Source organism: Mus musculus, chromosome 12 (assembly GCF_000001635.26).
Source record: "Mus musculus strain C57BL/6J chromosome 12, GRCm38.p6 C57BL/6J".
Classification (NCBI taxonomy): domain Eukaryota; kingdom Metazoa; phylum Chordata; class Mammalia; order Rodentia; family Muridae; genus Mus; species Mus musculus.
In genome coordinates, this window is record NC_000078.6 from 91,018,782 (window position 1) to 91,043,889 (window position 25,108).

The 25,108-nt window shown below is 39.3% G+C and overlaps 1 protein-coding gene across 8 annotated transcripts in view; it reads right to left on the minus strand.

The window, feature by feature from the left end:
• Nucleotides 1–25,108, minus strand: part of Cep128 (centrosomal protein 128) — a 385,966-nt gene that overhangs the window by 20,292 nt on the left and 340,566 nt on the right. For all 8 annotated transcript variants that reach the window (XR_001780497.2, XM_017315228.2, XM_030246966.1 and 5 more), the window contains 2 exons: nucleotides 3,619–3,696; nucleotides 511–624 (listed from right to left, as the gene is read on the minus strand). Coding sequence is in view for 7 of the 8 variants with exons in the window: in XM_017315228.2 (XP_017170717.1) it covers nucleotides 511–624; nucleotides 3,619–3,696 (192 nt within the window). In the remaining variant the exon portion in view is untranslated. The remainder of the gene's footprint in view (nucleotides 1–510; nucleotides 625–3,618; nucleotides 3,697–25,108) is intronic.

Genomic DNA, 25,108 nt, shown 5'->3' on the forward strand with positions numbered 1-25,108 from the left:
TTTCTGTCAATACAATCAAATGTTCCCATGCTCCTATGTGCTGGTTCCATTTATGTATCAGAAGTCCTAGTGTGGAATTTGCCCACCTAAGAGTACTTGGATATGCCAAGGCTGCAGGCTAATAGCACAGGATACTGGACCTCAAGGGACTTGAATGCTGAGAGCCACTTGTTTTATCCATGAAGCTGGGCAATCATTTACAATATCTTTGACCAAGTGACCAGGGTTTTCCCAGCCCAGGATTTTGTAGGTGGCATCAATTTCCACAGATAGACAACATGCTATCATAACAATAGCATGGACTTAAGGGTTACAAAGTTAAAAGCCCCATCTTTGCATATGCTTGCGGAATTGAAAACTTATTTTATATATCAAATGGAATCTTCTCTTTCCCAAGCATGCCAGCACAAACACTGCCGCAGCAGAAACACATGTTTCTCAGGTTATGGGCTTTAAGATGGTTAGTGACCCAAGCATCCTGAACCCCGAAAAGAATGTGAGGAATATTACCCTAAAGCTCTTGATTCTGGGTTTGGTGTCATCTCGGCGCTGTTGAACAGAATCTCCGTGAAGACTGTATTTAGAATACCTGCCATCAGTTTTCTCAGATAAACTGGAGGCACCCTGGAAAAAAAAGCAACAAAGGGTCGGAAATTGGTAGATGAAAGAAAACTCAGTGATTGAAGGGGCTGGAGAGATGTCTCAGCTGTTAAGAGCAAATGGCTGTTCTTCCAGAGGTCCTGAGTTCAATTCCCAGCAACCACATGGTGAATCACAGCCATCTATAATGGGATCTGATCACCTCTTCTGGTGTGTCTGAAGAGAGCGACAATGTACTCACAGTCATTAAACAAACAACAAACCAACCAGGGATTGAAATTAGGATAAGGAAATACTGAAATATGGGAAGGTAACTGCTGCACTGACCTTGGCCACAGTGATAAGATGGGTGTGAGAAACTGACCCTGTCCAACTGCTAACAATTACCAATTGCTCCACAGCTGGGGAAGGTGCACAGATTGCATACATTTTTAAATTAAACATTTAATTGGTCTTCATAATCATACAAATTCAGAAAACAAAGAAATTAAGAAAGCAACATGTTCAGGAACTTCTTTTGTTTTTAATCTTCCCTTCATTTTCAGGGGGAAGAAGGAACATGGCAATTAGCTGTGATAATCACTTAGATATTTAATATTTGGGGGACAACTTGGAAGAAAATGAGGGTTAATGATTTTGGTGTGTACAGTTATCTATGGTAGGTAGAGTCTGAAATACTTCCAAAGACCTTTCATCTCACTGATGGTCCAAGCAGGAAGAAGAATTGGAATTCCAGTTCCAAGGTTTTCATTTTCATGAGGAAAGGGAAAAGGAAAGAAAGCCAGAGGCCCATGAAGTTGTGACGGCTTTGGCCAGATCTGTGGCAGACTCAGGTTGGAACGCAGTGCCACATCCTTTCCACCGTATCAAGTAAGTGATGTGTAAACACAGATGACAGAGACATCCATATTTCCTTTTCTCTTCCCAAAATGGGGTTAAGAGAAGAGGAAGAGACAGGAGGAGGGCAAGAGGACGCACCACACTCAAGCAAGAATAAAGTCAAGCGTATCAAAATAGGAAAGAGTTTCTATGCAGTCACAACTATGGGACTATCAACAAGTACACTTGCAGAGTTAATTTTTGTGGTGGTAGCATGGAAAGGACGGGTGGTAGTACTCATGCCCTTCAATTTACATTAAGTATTCCCTGAGACATTCAGCCATCTGGGACAAGAACGTGAACTTAGACAAACACATAGGTCTTTGAATTCTTGCTTGCATCACTCTAAGTTATAGGTACCTAATGTGTATACATATATGGATATGTGTATGTATACATGTATATGTATGTGTGCACATGTAAATATAATCCATGTTTAATGATATTGGTATTTCTATATTTTTACTTAAGGCTGTATCTAGATATTTCATGAAAGTGATTTAAATGAGCTATTTTATTTTAAGCTGTATAGATAGCTTTCAGGTACACAAGACATGTAGACTGGGTTTCAAGATAGAGGCAACAGTGAAAAGAAGAGACAAATTAGATCTCACTCAAAGCTAACTTATATACTCTAAGCTTCAATTTCCTCTTACGTAAAATAGGAAAAATATATCTGAATGTTAAAAAAACACAATATATTTTGTTTTTCTTGCTGTTTGCTACACTGTGAAATAATATCTATATTATAATTATAAAAATGCTTACTATATGGGATAACAAAACTAGCTACCAATTTTGTCCGTTTTCAGGACACAGGTTTCACTTTTAATGAATCAAAGTACAATTCTGAACCTGAAAACACATTCACCCAGAAAAATTCAATTTAAGTGTATCCTCAGATTGGAGTCTGTGCATGTATAAGCCAGGCTTACAGCCAATTGCTAGACTATGAGTAACAATAATAGACCTTCTGGTAAGAGAACACCACTCTGAGCTACTCTCATAACTGCTCTGTTCAGAAAGAGCCCTGGAGGATGAGTGAGAGAGATGTTACTGGAAGCCTAACTCCATAGGCTTGCCCTGGTCTAAGATCAGCATCTGATTTTTGCCCATCCTCCATTCATCTGAATGACACTTATTCCTACAGAGGAAAGAAAAGTAATGATGGTGGATAGTGGGTCATATAAGGAAGAAGGGAAGTAACACAGTCCTGTATGCTGGTTTCCTAAATGACAGGGATTCAAACTGTAAATACACATTTATATCTTGAGAGAAAATCAACACTTTAGTAAAGTAACAAGGAGCGCTTGTTTTACCCTATCTGCAACTGTCTAGCTTCAGGATGTATCAAATCACACTTAGATCACGCTTAAAAAACTGTTTAGTTATTGAACCATCAAAAGTAATCACTGTATTTTTATATAAGATCTGTATCATACTGGTGATTACCACATACCCAGGTTGTTGCTTGCTGACATTTCCCACTTAACTGTATAATCAAATGATATGCTATATTCAAAGGGAACCTAAATATAAGTCATATTTTTAATAATTTTTAGGGCCAACTTGAAATAAGAGGCTACATGTTCACAACATGAGCCCTGTATCAATTTAGCTTTGATCTTTTATTTATATCTAGTTTGTTGATATTGTAATAAGCTATAACTTGCTATGGTTACACTGTACATTTGCAAACCTCTCGGGTCATATGAAGAAATGAACTCTAAACTTTTATGAACTTGATTTCCCATGCCACGGTAGAGGAATAACCATGAAATGGGTTGTCCCTAAAACAGAATGTACCTCTGTTTTACTGTTGTGACTAAATGTGTCACCCCCCACCCTTAAATTCTTAGAATCTTCTAGATTGTCATAACAGATTTACAGGAAGAAGTACATTTCTAATGGTAAGATAGATGTTTCTATTTTCCTATGTTATATTAATACAAAAGTCTGGCTATATTCAGTCCTGACTTCACAAATGTCAGTGAACTCTGGGAAGGTGGCATTGTTAAAAGTCCCCAGTGTTTTTCAGAACTTCCTCCCCTTCCCACAAGTCTTCTTGCACATCAGGAAGATGTCAAGTGTTCTAACTCAGACAAAAATAACAAAAGAGACAAGCCAACTCTTCCTCACTCTGAAGTCTTTGAAATCCTCTAGCAGGCTCAGTTTCTCAGGCACAGACTCCAGATGGTCCAAGGCCACTCGGGTACTCTAGGAAAAGAACGAAACAAACCATAAGGGAACTCAAACAAAATTTAATATTCTCAGAATCTAAATACTGAAAACAAGACACACCACAAACAGATTAAACTATACATTTGTAGTCAAGTACGAATAAATATTTTCAATAGACCTTTAAATGAGAATTATATCCTTTCACAAAATATATGAGACACATTTGCCAACCTGACTCCTTTAAAAGGCTTCCTAGATAATTTTCTTTCAACTGACACGCTATGAAATTTTCTATAGAGTATTTCATATTTTCATTAATTTACAAAAATTGCTTCAGTGAACACCAGAAATTAACCATCAGGTAATAGTGAGAAAAAGATGAGTTTGCAGTTACATTTCTATGAAACATATTAGACACTCTCCAATGTTGTTATTAGGAAGAAAAGCATTCTTAACAATTATTTTTAGGCAAAAAGAAAATGCATAGCAGTTCTCAGAGAACAGAAGAAATGTCTGAAATCAAACATTTGTGAGGGAGGCACAAGACTGTTGATTATACATCAATGACTTATTACAAAACTATTGAATAGCTGGCCCTGTGACATTCACCGATATGACTGACAAGCGGGAATGATCCAGAAATTGCTACCTCCCAGAGGCTCAGTGGTTAGAACAGCCTTGAGCCAAAGATGGTGTATACATGGGGGACTAGTGTTAGCTTTTGAATTTGAAATTAACTTTAATTAAAACAAAACCTGAAGGTGATAAAAGAATCAGGGCATACATGTTAGAGCTGCAGATAAGTTAGTGGCCACCATCGATGTCTGAAACCTTTCATGAACAATGGGCTGGGGCTGTCACAGAACTTAGCAGTTAGATTCCCAGGGTCTTCCATTGCAGTGCCTGTGAGGATGTCAGGAGCCACAAGCTCCGGAAGGTCAGCTCTAGGACAGGTGAAAGCTGCCCACCACATTAGGATTCATGTGAATAAAACAACTTTAACTTTTCTTTATTATTATTATATCTAAGTACACTATAGCTGTCTTCAGACACACCAGAAGAAAGCATCAGATCTCATTACAGATAGTTATGAGCCACATTGTGGTTGCTGTGTTTGAACTCAGAACCTTAGGAAGAGCAGTCAGTGCTCTTAACCACTGAGCCATCTCTCCAGCCGCAAGTTTAACTTTGTTAAGTTTGTAGGATTTTAGGGCTTGATATTCACCAACACAGGCTTAAGAGTAGGTCAAGTGATGTCTACAGACAAATCATGTGGTCATCTGGTTTTATATTGGGTTGTGTAGGTTCTAATTTATGGGTAGACTATGCACTTTCTGAGTAGAATCCAACACTTCCACAACTCAATCTCTATACTTGATCCCCGCCAGAGGTTCTGTGCTGCCTGCACCAGGGCCTCACCAAGGCTCTTTTCCAGGGTGTGTACTTTCTGTCTCCCACAAGCTCTGGACATGGCAATGGATGGAAACAAGAAAACAATACGATAGTTTTGATCAATACACTTTCAGTTCACCTCTTTCCACTTTCCTCTTTTTCAGTAATTGTACTAATGAGTCCAATCCCAAGCCTAGCTAGAATTCTGCAGAGCGAATCATGCCTGCTTTCCGTTGCTAGCCCCCTGGACAGGCATATGGGGGTTACTTTTTCTGTTTTTAGGTCTTTATGACTTCTTCAGTCTTCTGTGACTTGGAGTTACAGATGCTTTCTGGGTTTGTCATATACAAATGGGTACTTCTTTCCTTCATAAGCATATTTTAGAGAGCAAAGCAAATGAGGTTGCTGCCATTTTGAACAGAACCTTGTTTCGTGCTATTCCTAGTTAAAGTATTCTTTTTCAGGGTCTACTTAAAGCACTTAGTATTTTGTTCCTTCTGCTTAACATTGGTATTATTGTTAGTCCCTCTGCTTCATCGACTTAAACTGCAATACATTTTAAATGGCTTCATTTAATTTTTCCATGGGTTGGAAATATTCATCAAAATGACATTTTGCTTGATTTAGGATACAACACATAGGTTTCAGGGAGTTCTGGTCTTTTTTTTTTTTTTTTAATTATTTTTAGTTACCAAATAGGCTACATTTATTTACGTAATAAAATTGCAGATATTTAAGAACTATATTAGCTCTTGAAAATAAAATGTCTGATGACTAAAGAGAAAACAACCTTGAATGAATTTCTTTTCATAAGTAGATTCTAATAGACTTTTAGCACTAAAAAATTATTTCCTTTTTGTAAAGCCATAGGGTTTTTTTTTTTTTTCTAATTTGAGAGGGATCCTCTGAACTAGGCTAAGCATGTTAAACTCATTTCTTTCTCAAAATAAGCAAATGATTTCTATAAAACCTGAGTGATTTTCAATCAATTGGGTGATTTTTGTGACCCTTCTCCATTTTGATTTTGCATGCTCTCATATCAGTTTATTGCAACTGTGATATTTGGGGTATATATTCAAATGGTTGCATTGCTGTGGTGTCCATGAAGGATCTTCAGCTCGTTATTAAGTCGTTTTTTTATATTGTCCACTTCTATCACCTATGTCTCCTTCGTATTTTTAATACTTTATTTCAGTTGGTGTGTGTGTGTGTGTGTGTGTGTGTAAGAGAGAGAGAGAGAGAGAGAGAGAGAGAGAAAGACTAGAAATTAAAACCATGGCTCTGTATACTTCAAGGTAGCACCACTGAGCTAACTTCAGCCTATGCTACTTTATATGCTCTATATCCCACTGACATATTACTAATACATTTTTTTCAATAACAAATGTCTTGTTCACAGGTTTTCCTCTTCATCCTTATATTCTATTCATTCCATTCACAGTGAACATGTAACATACAGTATACAGTGAATATGATCTAGATATGTGTAAGACAGAGGTGACAGCCCCTTCCTCCTTCACTTCCTCACTCCCTCCCTCCTTTGCTTTCCTCCTTCCATTCCTTTGGAAGGACTTCTTAATTCCCAGGGAGGGTAGTGAGAACAATGTATATGCAAAAGATGTTAAAAAAAAAAACTATGTAAAGAAACAAGTGAATTTCACCTACTCTAAAGAAAATACCACAAACAAATACTGACTTCCAGGGTACTTGTGACAGTAGAACTCATGAAGGCAATTAGGCCAGGCCACAGGACCTGAGGGTCTCCTAAGATCTCACCTTTAGGTGGTATTTCAGAGGTGATTATCTGCTTTCAGTCTCTCTCTCTCTCTCTCTCTCTCTCTCTCTCTCTCTCTCTCTCTCTCTCTCTCCTGTGTAAGCTAAAAATGATCACTTTGGTATAAAACCTTGCTTGAATTTTGCTTTTTCCAATTGAAACCCTCCCTGGGTTAGAATTATGCAACTGGATCATCTACTACACACCATTCAGACTGACTTCCATCCTTCACTAATAGTGCTGATAGGCAGGCAAAGTCTCTAATAAGAAACATTAGACTTTAAAAGTTCTACATGTAGAAAGAAACATATTAGACTTTAAAAGTTCTACATGTAGACTTGGGCAAACCATGTTGTAGGTGTGTGTGTGTGTGTGTGTGTGTGTGTGTGTGTGTGTGTGTGTGTGTGTGAATGTTGCCCAATAGTTTAAAGGGTATGGAAAAGTTCTCATCAATAATCTACAGACGAAATTTTCAAGTGTATTTCATATATAGTAGTAGCTAATGACATGGTTAATTCAATTCTTTAAAACATATCAGATGTTCAGAGAACATGGTGGCATATCCTGTAACCTCAGCAGTTGGGAAGGAGAGGGAAGAGGATCGTAAACTCAAAGCTATGCTGGAGCACCAAGTGAGTCCATCTCAGAACGGAAGGTAGTTCTCTTCTGAAACGGACTATTTGGGAACAACCATTACGGTATGTTTTGAACAACAGAATGCACGATGCTGAGATAAACAAGGAGTCCATCATACGTATCTCTACTTCCCTGCAGACGCTAAGAGAGCTGTACTCTTAGGGCCTAGAGGTGTTGCTTAATTCCAACCCTCTTTAGAAGCATAATGAAAGACTAAACCAAAAAATATCATTTACCTGTAAATTCAATCCCAACTTATCTGCTCCATACTCATCACACCGTCACATGCATTATAGACAGAACACTTCGAATATATTACACAGACGAGGACACGAAGGGCCAGGGAGGAAAAGCAACTACCGATAATCACATGATAGCAAAACTAGTAGCATATTCCAACAGCCTGTATGCAGAAAATGGCAATGTTCTCACTGCCCAAACCAACCAACCAACCAAACCAAAGCAAACCAAACACCTCCACATTGATATAACAATAAGCGAACAAGGCATGGAGAACGTCCGGAAACTGTAACCATGGCTGCCTTTATTACCAACCACATCCCAGCCATCAACACTTTTCAGTCAAGCGCTGAAGATATGGTCTTGATGAGACTGTTTTTGTTAGAGGAGCTTTAAGAAGAAATCATGAATTTCATCTTGCTAGGACCTGGGAGTTTATGCTCAGGACCACGTGTATCTAAATATATGTACATATGCACAGCAGTGTCAGAAAGACAAATGGACACACCCCCACAGACAAAGAGTCAGGATATCAGAATGTGTGGAAGTAGAGCACAGACATTGCCTCACAAGAGTTTTTTCAAATAAATGTTGACGGAACAAAGGCCATCACAGTTATGATGCTTTCAACATTCAAAGGAACATATGTATCTTTATTAAACGCCCAACAAAAGTCTGTCATTTGTTTTATTTTCTCCCGAGAGTATAAGCAAGTGATAGAGGTAACTGCGATTTAGAAATCCTGCCTGTGAGCCCTGTGGCTTGCCGGCTTACAGTTGGGTCCACATGTCTGTCAACAAAGGCAAAGCACAAGCTGCCAGCTTTACTCTTCCAGTGTTTCAACACATCTGACTTGTATGGAGCCCAGCAGCTTGAACTGGCCTACAGAACTGTTCTCTTAGATCTTCCTTTGTTTCAGACCAGAAGGAAATTGAATAATATCATATGACAGCATAAGAGGCATCAATTAGGAATTAAAGGGAGGAATGCATTACAAATCTTAGAGCCTGTCTCCTGTGGAGAAAACTTACAGGACAAACTTGACCATAGGCTGTACATGCTTCTCTTTATAAAAAGACACATGTTTGGTTTCATTAATAGATAACATAGAACAAATAGAATTTTCTCAGACTGGTATTGAAATCACATCTGTTTTGAGGTCCAGTTGATACAGAGAAAAATGTCTATATTTTTAAGACTTTGTGTACATTTCTGGCACACCATACATGTTAAATAAACAAGGTTATGAAGCAACGTATTTGGGTTCAAAAATGCAATTCTATTTCATTTGGAAAGAAACCTACTGCTAAACTTTCCTGACAAATGACTGAGCAGTGGTGAAAAGACCTGAGTAAACACGGTCCTCGGGAAGGACGGGTGAGATCACATAAAGGGCGAACTGTACGCCTTCCACTGACGGGGCCTCCATCCAGCACAGCTGGATTGGCATTCAAAGGGCCTGTTTTTATCCAAACTGTCTAACACTCCCTGGAACCAACCCGAACAGTAGCAGAGAACAGGCCTGCAAAGCCTCGTGTTGCTGCTGTGTAGCCTTCATGAGGCCTAATGAAGAAAGCAGTGTTGGTTCCTCCAAAACGAAGAGAATCCTCCATTTATACACGGAGACCAGGCCTGCAAACCCTGGTGCTGCTAATGATGTGTTGCAAGCATGAAGCCCAATGAAGAAAGCTGTGTCGGCTCTTCCAAATGCCAAAGTCTCTGTATTACATTTGCCACTATAAAACTGGCCAAGAACTAGTGACTGGGGAGGGCTGGGCCCTAAGGAGAAACTACAACTGTTATTGTGTTAAATGATCATAGCACTAAGCTGCCCCCTGGATACTTGATCGTAGACACACAGATTAGTAGAGCTCACACACCTCATCAGAGAAGTTCCTTTTTGTAGTGAGCTGCGGTGAATACAGAGACCCACAATCAGTCAAGGAGAAAGGCTGACTGGAGATTGCTTAGCTCTAAATGGGGCATTGGCCTTACACTTCCTTTGCCCAAGGCTCAGAGAATATTGTAGAGGAGGGAAATGTACAGGTTATTATGGTTAAAGGATGGGGAGGAGCGCTGTGAACTTGTGTCTTCGGGACATGACAAGGCCTATGAACTTAACAACAGCTATGGATGCCACATAAGTCCCACATCAGATAAGACCAGGCAACATTCCAGAAGATATATGGGAGAGGCTCATGATAGCCCATCCCCTAGCTAAGGAACTATTGGTAATTGATGCAGTGATGGAGGGAGAGTCAGTTTTCTACAGGAGTGTTACCCCGAGATGGTTCTCTGCCACACATTGGGAATATTATATTCAGTGAGTTATAGAGCAAACAAACAACAAAGACCCGGAAGATGACCTGAAGTTGAGAGAGGAACCAACAGAAGAAGTTATCAAAGAAAATGGAGCAAGGGATATGCAGTAATCAAAATCCACTGTATACATACATACTTGGAATTCTAAAGGAACGAATAATTGTTTTAAAAAGAGAAGATACTATCTCTAACACACATCTCTCATTTCAGATTACAAAATAAAATCACCCTATTACCTTTTTTATTAGCTTACAAAAACACAGAGTTCTTTCCAACTAAGTGGTTTGAAGGGTTTTATTTTTCTTGATGAGAAGACAGTAAGAATGAAGTGAACGGTAAGAAGACAGGGTACAGACATATGTCTCTCTGCTGGCAACACTCCAGATGGACTCTGTAAACATTGTCCTTGCCACTCCCTTCTATGACGAGCATGTGAAAACAAATGTGGATTGCCTATAGCTTTCTCTGTGTGCTGAACAATATGGTGAGCATTTACAGCTCCCTGACAAGGGATGCCTGCAATCTGTTCCATGCAAATAATCATATTTCTTAACATTGAAACTACAATGTACTCAGGAGGGAGGGGAACTGAACACTGGGGAGGGGGCTGACGTCACCAGCCCTTACTGAGAGAGGACGCAATGTAGCAGGAATGTCACATGTACTTTGTGGTTTGGGGAATGCCACTTCGGCCTATCCTTCTAAGCCAGTCTTTTATTTTGAAAATAGAGATAAATCATGGCAGTTTATTATCCTAGACTCACCACCAGCAGCTGTAAGAGTGGATATAAGTGTAATTAGTCAAGTACTTTCCAAAAAACATACATACATATATATGTGTGTGTGTGTGTGTGCTGACTTTAAGTATTACCAACCCTACTAACTTCCACATAGCAGAGAAGTGCTGGACGATGACCAGTAATTATAGCAAACAATGACTAATCAAACAGTACCATGTAGCTCTTGCCTCTCTCTCTTGCTCCCCCTCCCCGTACCCTTCCCCTCCCCTCCACATGGTCATGGCCGGCCTCTACTTCTTTACTCTCTCCCTCTCTCTGCCTTTCCCTGCCTCTACTACCCTCTTAACTCCCCCCTTGCCTTAAATAAACTCAATTCATTACTAAAAAAAAAAAGTACAATGTAGAATCTAGCTGTCTTTAGAAATGCACTTACCATTATATAGACATTATTTAAAAATATAAAAGAATGACACCTACATTCTAAAAATACTGTACTCACCTCTTTATTTGGTGAACACTTTTTCATCAAATGAGCTCTGTCTCTCTCTCTCTCTCCCTCCCCACCCCTCAGAGCATGAGATAATTTATTCTAGAACGAGTGATTATGACCTCAGAACATACAGAGTTTTTAAATGACAGAGAAAACCAGATATCACATCAAAAACTCCACATTGATTAAAAGATTAGGACCATATCACTGCTGAGCTAAGGAACGTGAGATGATAAATTTTGTCACATCATCTGAGAACATATTCATGGGGACGTTGACAATGGCAGATGACCCTAATCTTCAAAGCCACTGGCATTCACATACCTCGAGAAACTGAACGTTTCTGTCACATTTTATATTTATTAAGTACTTTTATAATTAGATTTAAAGAACATTGTTCACAATATATAATATCTTAGTATTTTTCTTTATGATAACATAATAACAAACTTGTTTTAATGAAGTTACAAATGAACATGATAATATGTGCTTTCAATTTAGCGTGTTGCTATGATTGCTTATCTTAAAACTCCTACTCTAACAAACTAGTTTTCATATTAGCAAGTTTCAAGTGTGTGTGTACAGAGAGGGGAGGTGTTTATCATATATATATATATATATATATATATATATATATATATATATATATATTCAGTATAATTTGAATCTGAGTGAAAACATCTAGTTTTTAAATTAAACTTTAAATCCATTTACTCTTGTTGTAGATGCATAACTATTTGGGTTAATTCTTCATATTAAAATTATACAAAAGACAACAGTTTCTAAAATAACATTTATAGTTTATACCTTAAGGACTGATGTTTCTTGATTGCATTAATATCTAAATTGTCCTATAGTATAATTAGCTGAGATTTAGAAGTGGATTAACGGTGTTTAGTTTTTTGCTAATAAACATAAAGGTCAATCCAGTGGTGACCCTTCCCAGAGTCCAATCTCTAACCATGTGAATATAAGTGAGATAATTAATAGAGCACTAAAACTGTAAATATGGGGGAGTATAGGGCCAATGCAATTCTTTAAAAATATCTACATTTGTTTCTGTCATGCTATCTTTATCTTTAATCTGTGAGGCCAAACTGTATCCTTGATTATTTGAATCTTAGATAAAAGTAATTCTATGATATTTCACATGCACCTTGTCTAGGGCTTGAGTTACCCTACTTGCCCACCTCTATATCAGAATCAGCATCCTTCAGCTAACAAATAAAACCTTTGAAATCTATCAATTAAGTAGATGTCTAACTTCCACCACCTCAAAAGCTATGCATATCATCACACCGCATCTGAAGGCCACAGAACAGCTTCATCTTCCATCCTGCTCTGTGCCTCTCTGATGTACTACCAATATATTTTAAACATGTTTTGACTTATGACATTGTTATGGGAAAGCATAAAGATTCATAAAACTACCCTCATGTTGGAATAAAATGAGTATTTACATGCATATAGAAAGCAAGGAAGGTATAGAAACCATGTATATGCTTATCATCTGACACAAAAAGCTTGTTACATGTGCTTTGTCACATGTCAAGCCTTTCATCAATATATAAAGTAGATGCAGTCTTTGATCCAATTTATATTCTTTGTATGTTGAAAGAGTAAACTGACTGGTATTTTTGTGTGAGCAGTCTACCCCTAGCAACTTTAGCATGTATACCATTACTTCCAGTGAAATCCTAGTGAACATTTTTCCCATTTCTGTGAGTGTACATGCAGGTATGTTTAAGATGCTTATGTGTACACTTGGGGGCCAGTGACATACTTATAATACTGTTCTTTAGGAGTTATTACTAGACTCCAGCACTGGGGTGCCTTGCCCGTGGAGTCTCCGAAAAACCCACAAGGACCCACACAGGATCCCCCACGGGATACTAAGACCTCTGGTGAGTGGAACACAACCTCTGCCAGGAGGCAGGTTCGAACACCAGATATCTGGGCACCTTCTGTGCAAGAAGAGAGCTTGCCTGCAGAGAATACTCTGACCACTGAAGCTAAGGAGAGAGCTAGTCTGCCAAGTCTGCTGATAGAGGCTAACAGAGTCACCTGAGGAACAAGCTCTAACCAGAGACAACTATAACAACTAGCTTCAGAGATTACCAGATGGCGAAAGGCAAACGTAAGAATCCTACTAACAGAAATCAAGACCACTCACCATCATCATAACGCAGCACTCCCACCCCAACTACTCCTGGGCACCCCAACACACCCAAAAAGCAAGACCCGGATTTAAAAGCATATCTCATGATGATGGTAGAGGACATCAAGAAGAACGTTAATAACTTACTTAAAGAAATACAGGAGAACACAGCTAAACAGGTAGAAGACCTTAAAGAGGAAACACAAAAATTCCTTAAAGAATTGCAGGAAAACACGACCAAACAGGTGATGGAATTGAATAAAACCATCCAAGACATAAAAAGGGAAGTAGACACAATAAAGAAAACCCAAAGTGAGGCAACACCGGAGATAGAAACCCTAGGAAAGAAATCTGGAACCATAGATGTGAGCATCAGCAACATAATACAAGACATGGAAGAGAGAATCTCAGGTGCAGAAGATTCCATAGAGAACATCAGCACAACAATCAAAGAAAATGCAAAACGCAAAAAGATCCTAACTCAAAACATCCAGGAAATCCAAGACACAATGAGAAGACCAAACCTACAGATAATAGGAGTTGATGAGAATGAAGATTTTCAACTTAAAGGGTCAGCAAATATCTTCAACAAAATTATAGAAGAAAACGTCCCAAACCTAAAAATGACATGCCCATGAACATACAAGAAGCCTAGAGAACTCCAAATAGACTGGACCAGAAAAGAAATTCCTCCCGACACATAATAATCAGAACAACAAATGCACTAAATAAAGATAGAATACTAAAAGCAGTAAGGGAAAAAGGTCAAGTAACATACAAAGGCAAGCCTATCAGAATTACACCAGATTTTTCACCAGAGACTATGAAAGCCAGAAGAGCCTGGACAGATGTTATACAGACACTAAGAGAACACAAATGCCAGCCCAGGCTACTATACCTGGCCAAACTCTCAATTACCATAGATGGAGAAACCAAAGTATTCCACGACAAAACCAAATTCACACATTATCTTTCCATGAATCCAGCCATTCAAAGGATAATAACAGAAAAAAAAAAAAAAAACCAATATGAGGGCAGAAATCATGCACTAGAAAAAGCAAGAAAGTAATCCCTCAACAAACCAAAAAGAAGACAGGAACAAGAACAGAATGCCAACTCTAACAACAAAAATAATAGGAAGCAACAATCACTTTTCCTTAATATCTCTTAATGTCAGTGGATTCAATTCCCCAATAAAAAGACATAGACTAACAGACTGGCTACACAAACAGGACCCAACATTCTGCTGCTTACAGGAAATCCATCTCAGGGAAAAAGACAGACACTACCTCAGAGTGAAAGGCTGGAAAACAATTTTCCAAGCAAATGGTCTGAAGAAACAAGCTGGAGTAGCCATTCTAATATCAAATAAAATCGACTTCCAACCCAAAGTTATCATAAAAAGACAAGGAGGGACACTTCATACTCATCAAAGGTAAAATCCTCCAAGAGGAACTCTCAATTCTGGATATCTATGCTCCAAATGCAAGGGCAGCCACATTCATTAAAGACACTTTAGTAAAGCTCAAAGCACACATTGCACCTCACACAATAATAGTGGGAGACTTCAACACAACACCTTAATCAATGGACAGATCTTGGAAACAGACATTAAACAGGGACACAGTGAAACTAACGGAAGTTATGAAACAAATGGATCTGACAGATATCTACAGAACATTTTATCCTAAAACAAAAGGATACACTTTCTCAGCACCTCACGGGACCTTCTCCAAAATTGACCATATAATTGGTCACAAAACAGGCCTCAACAGATACAAAAATATTGAAATTTTCCCATGCATCCTATCAGATCACCATGGACTAAGGCTGATCTTCAATAACAACGTTAATAGAAAGCCAACATTCACGTGGAAACTGAACAACACTCTTCTCAATGATACCTTGGTCAAGGAAGGAACAAAAAAAGAAATTAAAGACTTTTTAGAGTTTAATGAAAATGAAGCCACAACATACCAAAACCTATGGGACGCAATGAAGGCATTTCTAAGAGGGAAACTCATAGCTCTGAGTGCCTCCAAAAAGAAACTAGAGAGAGCACACACTAGCAGCTTGACAACACATCTAAATGCTCTTGAAAAAAAGGAAGAAAATTCACCCGAGAGTAGACGGCAGGAAATAATCAAACACAGGGGCGAAATCAACCAAGTTGAAACAATAAGAACTATTCAAAGAATTAACCAAACTAGAAGTTGGTTCTTTGAGAAAATCAACAAGATAGATAAACCCTTAGCTAGACTCACTAGAGGGCACAGGGACAGCATCCTAATTAACAAAATCAGAAATGTAAAGGGAAACATAACAATACATCCTGAAGAAAACGAAAACACCATCAGATCCTTCTACAAAAGGCTATACTCAACAAAACTGGAAAACCTGGACGAAATGGACAAATTTCTAGACAGATTCCAGGTACCAAAGTTAAATCAGGATCAAGTTAACGATCTAAACAGTCCCATATCCCCTAAAGAAATAGAAGCAGTCATTAATAGTCTCCCAGCCAAAAAAAGCCCAAGACCAGATGGGTTTAGTGCAGAGTTCTATCAGACCTTCAAAGATCTAATACCAGTTCTGCACAAACTATTCCACAAAATAGAAGTAGGAGGTACTCTACCCAACTCATTCTATGAAGCCACAATTACTCTGAACCTAAACCACAGAAAGATCCAACAAAGATAGAGAACTTCAGACCAACTTCCCTTATGAATATCCATGTAAAAATACTCAATAAAATTCTCGCTAACTGAATCCAAGAACACATTAAAGCAATCATCCATCCTGACCAAGTAGGTTTTCTTCCAGGGATGCAGGGATGAATATATGGAAATCCATCAATGTAATCCATTACATAAACAAACTCAAAGACAAAAAAACCACATGATCATCTCGTTAGATGCAGAGAAAGCATTTGACAAAATCCAACACCCATTCATGATAAAAGTCCTGGAAAGATAAGGAATTCAAGGCCCATACCTAAACTTGATAAAAGCAATCTACAGCAAACCAGTAGCCAACATCAATGTAAATGGAGAGAAGCTGGAAGCAATCCCACTAAAATCAGGGACTAGACAAGGCTGCCCACTTTCTCCTTACATAGTACTTGAAGTTCTAGCCAGAGCAATTCAACAACAAAAGGAGATCAAGGGGATACAAATTGGAAAAGATGAAGTCAAAATATCACTTTTTGCAGATGATATGATAGTATATATAAGTGACCCTAAAAATTCCACCAGAGAACTCCTAAACAGCTTTGGTGAAGGAGCTGGATATAAAATTAACTGAAACAAGTCAATGGCCTTTCTCTACACAAAGAATAAACAGGCTGAGAAAGAAATTAGGGAAACAACACCCTTCTCAATAGTCACAAATAATATAAAATATCTTGGCGTGACTCTAACTAAGGAAGTGAAAGATCTGTATGATAAGAACTTCAAGTCTCTGAGGAAAAAAATTGAAGAAGATCTCAGAAGATGGAAAGATCTCCCATGCTCATGGATTGGCAGGATCAATGTTGTAAAAATGGCTATCTTGCCAAAAGCAATCTACAGATTCAATGCAATCCCCATCAAAATTCCAACTCCAATCTTCAATGAATTAGAAAGAGCAATCTTCAAATTCATCTGGAATAACAAAAAACCTAGGATAGCAAAAACTCTTCTCAAGGATAAAAGAACCTCTGGTGGAATCACCATGCCTGACCTAAAGCTTTACTACAGAGCAATTGTGATAAAAACTGCATGGTACTGGTATAGTGACAGACAAGTAGAGCAATGGAATAGAATTGAAGACCCAGAAATGAACCCACACACCTATGGTCAATTGATCTTTGACAAGGGAGCTAAAACTATCCAGTGGAAGAAAGACAGCATTTTCAACAAATGGTGCTGGCACAACTGGTGCTTATCATGTAGAAGAATGTGAATTGATCCATTCCTATCTCCTTGTACTAAGGTCAAATCTAAGTGGACCAAGGAACTCCACATAAAACCAGAGACACTGAAACTTATAGAGGAGAAAGTGGGGAAAAGCCTGGAAGATATGGGCACAGGGGAAAAATTCGTGAATAGAACAGCAATGGCTTGTGCTGTAAGATCGAGAATTGACAAATGGGACCTCATGAAACTGCAAAGCTTCTGCAAGGCAAAAGACACCGTCAATAAGAGAAAAAGGCCACCAACAGATTGGGAAAGGATCTTTACCTATCCTAAATCAGATAGGGGATTAATATCCAATATATATAAAGAACTCAAGAAGGTGGACTCCAGAAAATGAAATAACCCCATTAAAAAATGGGGCTCAGAGCTAAACAAAGAATTCTTACCTGAGGAATACCAAATGGCTGAGAAGCACCTGAAAAAATGCTCAACATCCTTAATCATCAGAGAAATGCAAATCAAAACAACCTGAGATTCCATCTCACACCAGTCAGAATGGCTAAGATCAAAAATTCAGGTGACAGCAGAAGCTGGCGAGGATGTGGAGAAAGAGGAACACTCCTTCATTGTTGGTGGGATTCCAAGCTTGTACAACCACTCTGGAAATCAGTCTGGCAGTTCCTCAGAAAAAAGGACATAGTACTACCAGAGGATCCCGCAATACCTTTCCTAGGCATATATCCAGAAGATGTCCCAACCGGTAAGAAGGACACATGCTCCACTATGTTCATAGCAGCCTTAATTATAATAGCCAGAAGCTGGAAAGAACCCAGATGCCCCTTAACAGAGGAATAGATACAAAAAATGTGGTACATTTACTTAGCTATTAAAAAGAATGAATTTATGAAAATCCTAGGCAAATGGTTGGACCTGGAGGGCATCATCCTGAGTGAGGTAACACAATCACAAAAGAACTCAAATGATATGTAGTCACTGATAAGTGGATATTAGCTCAGAAACTTAGTATACCCAAGATATAAGAGACAAATTGTAAAACACATGAAACTGAAGAACGAAGACCAAAGTGTGGACACTTTGCCCCTTCTTAGAATTGGAAACAATCACCCATGGAAGGAGTTACAGAGACAAAGTTTGGAGCTGAGACAAAAGGATGGACCATCTTGAGACTGCCATATCCAGGTATCCATCCTATAATCAGCTTCCAAACGCTGACACCATTGCATACACTAGCAAGATTTTGCTGAAAGGACCCAGATATAGCTGTCTCTTGTGAGACTAGGCCGGGGCCTAGCAAACACAGAAGTGGATGCTCACAGTCACCTATTGGATGGATCACAGGGCCCCCAATGGAGGAGCTAGAGAAAGTATCCAAAGGAGCTAAAGAGATCTGCAACCCTGTAGGTGCAACAACATTATGAACTAACCAGTACCCCGGAGCTCTTGACTCTAGCTGCATATGTATCAAAAGATGGCCTAGTTGGCCATCACTGGAAAGAGAGGCCCATTGGACAAGCAAACTTTATATGCCCCAGTACAGGGGAACGCCAGGGCCAAAAAGTGGGAATGGGTGGGTAGGGGAGTGGGGGGGGGAGGGTATGGGGGACTTTTGGGATATCATTGCAAATGTAATTGAGGAAAATACGTAATAAAAAAATTAAAAAAGGAATCATTACTATCATTATTACTGAAACAAATCTCTCACTGGGACTTGGAGCACACTGATTGGGCCATGCTAGACAATTAATTAGGCCCAAGGATCTCCTTGTGCCTACCTCCTCAGCACAAGGATTATAAGTGTGTGCAACCATGCATGGTTTTTGACAGGGGTGGGTGTTCGAGCTTGAACTCTGGTCCTCATGCTGGCATGGCAAGTACTTTACAACCTGAGCCATCTACTGTGTCTTTAGCGTACTGTTTAAGAGTAAAGTTTACAGATAATAAACTATACAAACCTTGAGGTCAGGTGTTGTTATATTTCATACCATAGTTTAGCTGTGCTTCCTCAGAGAAACCTCGCTTGCCTTCTCTGATTCTATCAAATGAACTCTCCACTACCTCATTAATCTTACTTTGGTATCATTTATCAGAGGACAAATATATCTATCTGTGTAACTGTAGGTCTTGAGAATATCACACTTCTCATCTAGGGTAGGAAATACTTCCCAGCATGCCATTCAATGTTTGCTAAGGTGAGATATCCAGTAAATGCTTGTTCAGTGAATAAACAAATATTATTCAATGAAAGTAACCCTTTCATATTTAGCTCACCTATAAATTTACTACTTTGTCCTGAACTCAGCTCTAGAGGTGAGTAAGTGAGGTAAAAATCTGTGTGTCCTCAGGAGGGCTATATTATACTGGGGAGAAGAAACAACTCATAAAATACAAGGGTTCTGATCAACACTCTGTAAAGAAGAAGAAAACCCAGGCAACATGGCAGCAAAGACAGGGTGTTATTTAATCACCCAGAGGCCCTCAGCAGCCTTGGTGATGAATGGTTTAGGGTAAAATGAAAGAAGGAGTGAGTTATGAGAGTGTCTCCACCCCAAGTGCTGAGCATCTCAGAATAACAGAAGGACAAAAGCTTAGAGGAAGGGCCTTGCCTTTTGCCCTGCAGGAACGGAGGAATGCCCAAGAACTTGCCAGGGCTGGTTCAGTGGGCATACTCTTGGTGACATCAGGTGAGACCAAACATGCCAGGGTCAAGATCTCTTTGATGCTACGAACAAGTTCTCAGCAAGCATTAGAGGCTGTGGTCAAGTTGCAGAATTTGAGTTCACCCACCACACAAAAGGACAGTAAGCAGAAACGTGGGCCCTCTAATTTATTCTGAAGTCAATATTTTGGACCATGTTTAGAGAACACTGACAGTTCAACTCCTAATCAAAAGTGGAAATTGTGGAATTTGGAATTTGATTTTTGTTTACGTATTTAGCACTTTTCAGGAAAGTACCCAGGGCCTTGCACATGCCAGGGAAATGTGCTGCCACTAGACCATTACCCACCCCAAGCCATACTATGAATCTGTGGAGTTTAGGAATATTTAAGGAAAGGTGGGTGCCTGATGAACAAGACAGGGGTTCTCAGATCCCCACAGAGGCCACTGGTGTGGAACTCTGAAGGACCTTGTGGGAGAGTATGCTGAATACCCAGAAGGCCACACAGGTGTCTCCCCAATGCTCCTGACTTACCCCAGATTCTCACTCCACAAGAACATGGATTGCGACAACGTTCTGAGAATGTCAACTGTCCATACAATGTCTTCTGTATAGGGTAAAATGAAAGAACACTTTTTCTGTTCTTTTTAAAAAGCCTTCTATTTAAGGACACATGACAAGATGAAGCAGAAATAGAACAATGGTTAGTGTCCAGGAGACACATGATTTATCTCAGTGTTGACACAACAAGCTGTATGAACCTGGGCAAATTATTCAACCCATGGGCTTTGAAAACCAGAACATGGGAAGTTCAAGTCTAGACATACTATAACCTTTGTTCTAGTCTTAGTTCACAGTAGCTTAAGTTCTTCCTGTGGTAGCTTAAGATCCTTAATTTTAAGCTAAAAAGGCTGGAGAGTATGTGGAGTGCATATGTGTGGTTTGTATACATGTGTGAGTATATATGCGGTGTATATGCATGTTTGTGTGTACGCATGTGAGACTATATGTGTATGCATGTGTGATTGTGTGAGTGTAGTGTGGTATGTGTATGCACATGTTAGTATATATGTGGTATGTGGTAGGTGTGTATGCATGTGTGAGTATATGTGTGGTGTGTAGTGTATATGTATGCATGTGTGAGTGTGTATGAATATGCATATATGTGAGGTATGTGTGTGTATGCGTGTTTGTGACCAAGTGTGAGTGTGTGTGTGTTTGTGTCTATCTGTGGTGATGGTGGTGAATATTCACTCCAAAGATAAAGTGGGCAAAACAACTCTGATGTCAGGATGCAAGGGCTTTTTTTACCTCAGAACCCTTGTTCAGCTGAAGACTTTGGTGGGAAGGACAGCTAACTATAAGACAGATGTCTGTCTCCTTGGGTGCTTGCACCCAAAGAAGCAAATCCAAAAATTTGTCATTTTATATTTTTTGAAACAATGCTTCTAAAAGGAGACAAAGAAACTCCCAGTACTCCACTTTATAACCGGCCTAACAACAAAAATGACATTAGTATCCCCTTATCCGCAATGGCAAGGCTGAGCGAGCTTGCAACTCTGTCACACGCTAGTCCACACTTGATTTCTTTCTCAAACACTTCTGTGCCATGATGACTTTGTGCACCAAGGCCCATCTGCCCAGAATGTTCTGTTTTTCCCTATACAGAGCTTTAATTAGCTCCTGATGCTCCTAAGGGATTTGGCTGGCTTACCGCTCCGTCTAAGATGGCATTTAAAAGGCATGGGCCCTTAAGCCATCTGTCTAAGTTTAAATACTGGTTTAGTCACTTACTTGCTATGAGCCCTTAGGGAAGTGTCCGATCCATGGGAATATTTGGGACTCTTCCCTCTTCTATAAATAGAAATGATAAAAATATCTCTTGTGCAGCGGTGTCATGAGTAACAAGTCCAGAGGGCAAGGCTTGAAGGTAGTAGGAAGGCAATAAACACTAGCTGTAATTACAGTGAGAACAGTAGTTACCATCTCATGAGCTTCCCTTCTAAGCTATGAGTTAGGAGCACATGATTCCTAGGTGAATATATGACATGTGTCACATGCTAAGTCAATCCATTATGTGAGTGTTTACCTAGATAGTAAATTCCTCAAAGGAAGGTCAATCCCATATATGTTTAGTGCTGAACACAAGCAAATCACTGGTGAACGTCATTCTTTTGAGGGCAGAAAGCTTCATCAAGAAAATAAAGATATTTAGAACATTGAAATATTGGTTAAAAACACAGAAAAAATTATTTCTCAGCTATAGAACTTAAAATTTTTTAGGCTAGAGATTATTTCTATATAGCCAAAACTCAAAAAAAAAAAAAAAAGTCCTGAAGGAAGGAAACAGAGAGTTCAACAATGTGAGCTGAGGTGAAAAAGTGGGGCGCAAGGACAGCACCTAATGTAGAGTTCAGGAGCTGTGATTTCAAGGGTGTCCTGCTCCATACGCATGAGCAGCAAGGGGGACTAAAGCCTGCTGTCCAGTGCTGAGGATTCTGCATAGGGCAAAGACTGAGGAATACTCATTTCTGTCCAACCACGCTTCCCTCAGGGCCCCGACACACATTGAAACATGTCATCATATTTATCTTGTTCACAGTTAACACAGAGCAGAAGGTCCCGATACAGAACAATGATTCCGAGTAATTATTGTTCTGGTGAGACTAACTCATTTAAAAACACCCAGGTGAGGTGAACATAACTAATCTGTGCTTTCAAAGCAAAGAGGATATTCTCTCTTTAAAGGGTGTTCTGTAGTCTTAAGGAAGATGACAAAACACATTCATCATGTTCTATTGCTCCACACATAGGGCTTGGATGTTGAAAGAGCTTCCGAACAGTTAATCCTCCATATGGACGACTTTCCTGTGACAGGCAGAGCAGATCTAAATAGAAATCAGGCAAGGTTTTTTATTTTTATCATTGGAGCTTTGAGAATTAATTCACAAGTAACTGAGATAAACTGTCTACATTTTAATGTTTGCTTTCATAATTAATCCTTTTTATGAGCACTGAGAAATACTACATTGGGTTTTATATAAGGCATCCCCCTGGTGACTGGTCAAAGCAGGCAGAAGCAGAGATGATCAAGTATATTTTTAAACTACCCAAACCCAACTAAACTCCCTCTTGAGGAATTTTCACTAGTAGAACATACTTGGTTCCAAGGACTGACAATTGGCGACTGTACAGTGATGGCTTATGGCAGAATCTCTCCTCAGCAGCTCCCACGAAAAGTAAACATTAGCATGTTTCCCATTGGCCAGCAAGCAGGGCTTGAACTCACCCTGTGTCACATTTTAGACCATTGGCTGAAAAGGTGCTCCATGAAAGCCAGTGGGCACAAGATGGCTTTCAGGGTTATTTGGTGAGTGAATTCTTCTGGTGTTTGTCAGCACTTGGACATAAAATTGCTAACATTTCATTTTCTCCTTTCCAAATGAAAGGCATACATTGATTCAACAGGACAACAAAGGAGTGTCATGCCATGGTGGCTGGTATGAATAGAAGCCATCTTGCCAAAACATCTGAAACTCTGAACTTAGGGCCCCTCCCCACCTTCATTCTAACAATTCCAATTACAGCTGACAAGTTCAACAGTCTTTACTCAACATATCAAACATGAAGAGTGGACTGAGCCACATGATGTGCAAAGGTATAGAGTGAGAACTATAAGAACATGTAATGCACAGGAAGTAGAGAGCACTGAACAGACACTACATAGACACTGGCTAGGATATCACTTTTATTAAATACCTACTGTGTGCTATCAAATCTACTAGCATCCCTACACTACACTATACTGAGCAGATTTAATACAAGAGTATTCAAACTCTTAACAAAAAGAAACTGGACCATGGTGAGATAGAAACAGTACACACACTCACAAAAGTTTACAACTTCTTTTTGTTTCTTCTAATTCTTATTAACTTGAAAGTATAAGGATTGGCAGCTACTACACACACTATACATTGTGTAAAATAGACTTGAAATATTTATTCCACAGAGCTCTGTAGACAGGAAATCTAAGATCAAGGTACTAACAACATAAACCCTGTAAAATCCCCAGTTACTATCTCCTAATACCATTCTAAATGAGAGGCTTATTTTGACATATTATTCTGGAGGGACACACACAGCATATATAAAAGACACTACCTTTGCATGTTATTCTTTGAACTGATAGTGTTAATATGTAATAACTTAACTACTGAATAAATATTTTCTGAATTTGATAGCACAGCTATTCTTAGGCATCTCTAATAGGTACATTTTTCACTTTTTATAGTTTTCCTGCCATCCTAAAGACTACACTTCCAAGCATTAGCTAGGGCTGAAGGTGAGAGATTTGTTACCATTTGTAACAGAGTGCAGACATAGGTTGTATCTAAATGTATGTTTAGCCATCCATTAAAAGTATTTCTTTGGATAGTCCATCCTTTCCTCTTAGCTCCAAACTTTGTCTCTGTAACTCCTTTCATGGGTATTTTGTTCCCTATTCTAAGGAGGAGTGAAGTATTTACCCATTGGTCTTCCCTCTTCTTGATTTTCTTGTGTTTTGCAAATTGTATCTTGGTTATTCTATGTTTCTGGGCTAATATACACTTGTCAGTGAGTGCATATCTAATGACTTTTTTGTGGTTGGGTTACCTCCCTAAGGAGGATATCCCCCAGATACATCCATTTATACCCGGGGATCCATCCCATAATCAGCCACCAAACACTATTGCATATGCCAGAAAGATTTTGCTGAAGGGACCCTGTTATAGCTGTCTCATATGAGACAATGCCAGTGCCTGGCAAATACAGAAGTGGATGCTCACAGTCATCTACAAGATGGAACACATGGCCCCTAATGGAGAATCTAGAGAAAGCACTCAAGGAGCTGAAGGTTTCTGCAACCCTATAGGTGGAACAACAATATAAACTAACCAGCAACCCCAGAGCTCATGTCTCTAGCTGCATATGTCGCAGAAGATGGCCTAGTCGGCCAAGGCCTCTTGATATTGTAAACTTTATATGCCCCAGTACAGGGGAATGCCAGGGCCAAGAAGCAGGAGTGGGTGGGTAGGGGAGCAGGGCGGAGGGAGGGTATAGGGAACTTTTGGGAAAGCATTTG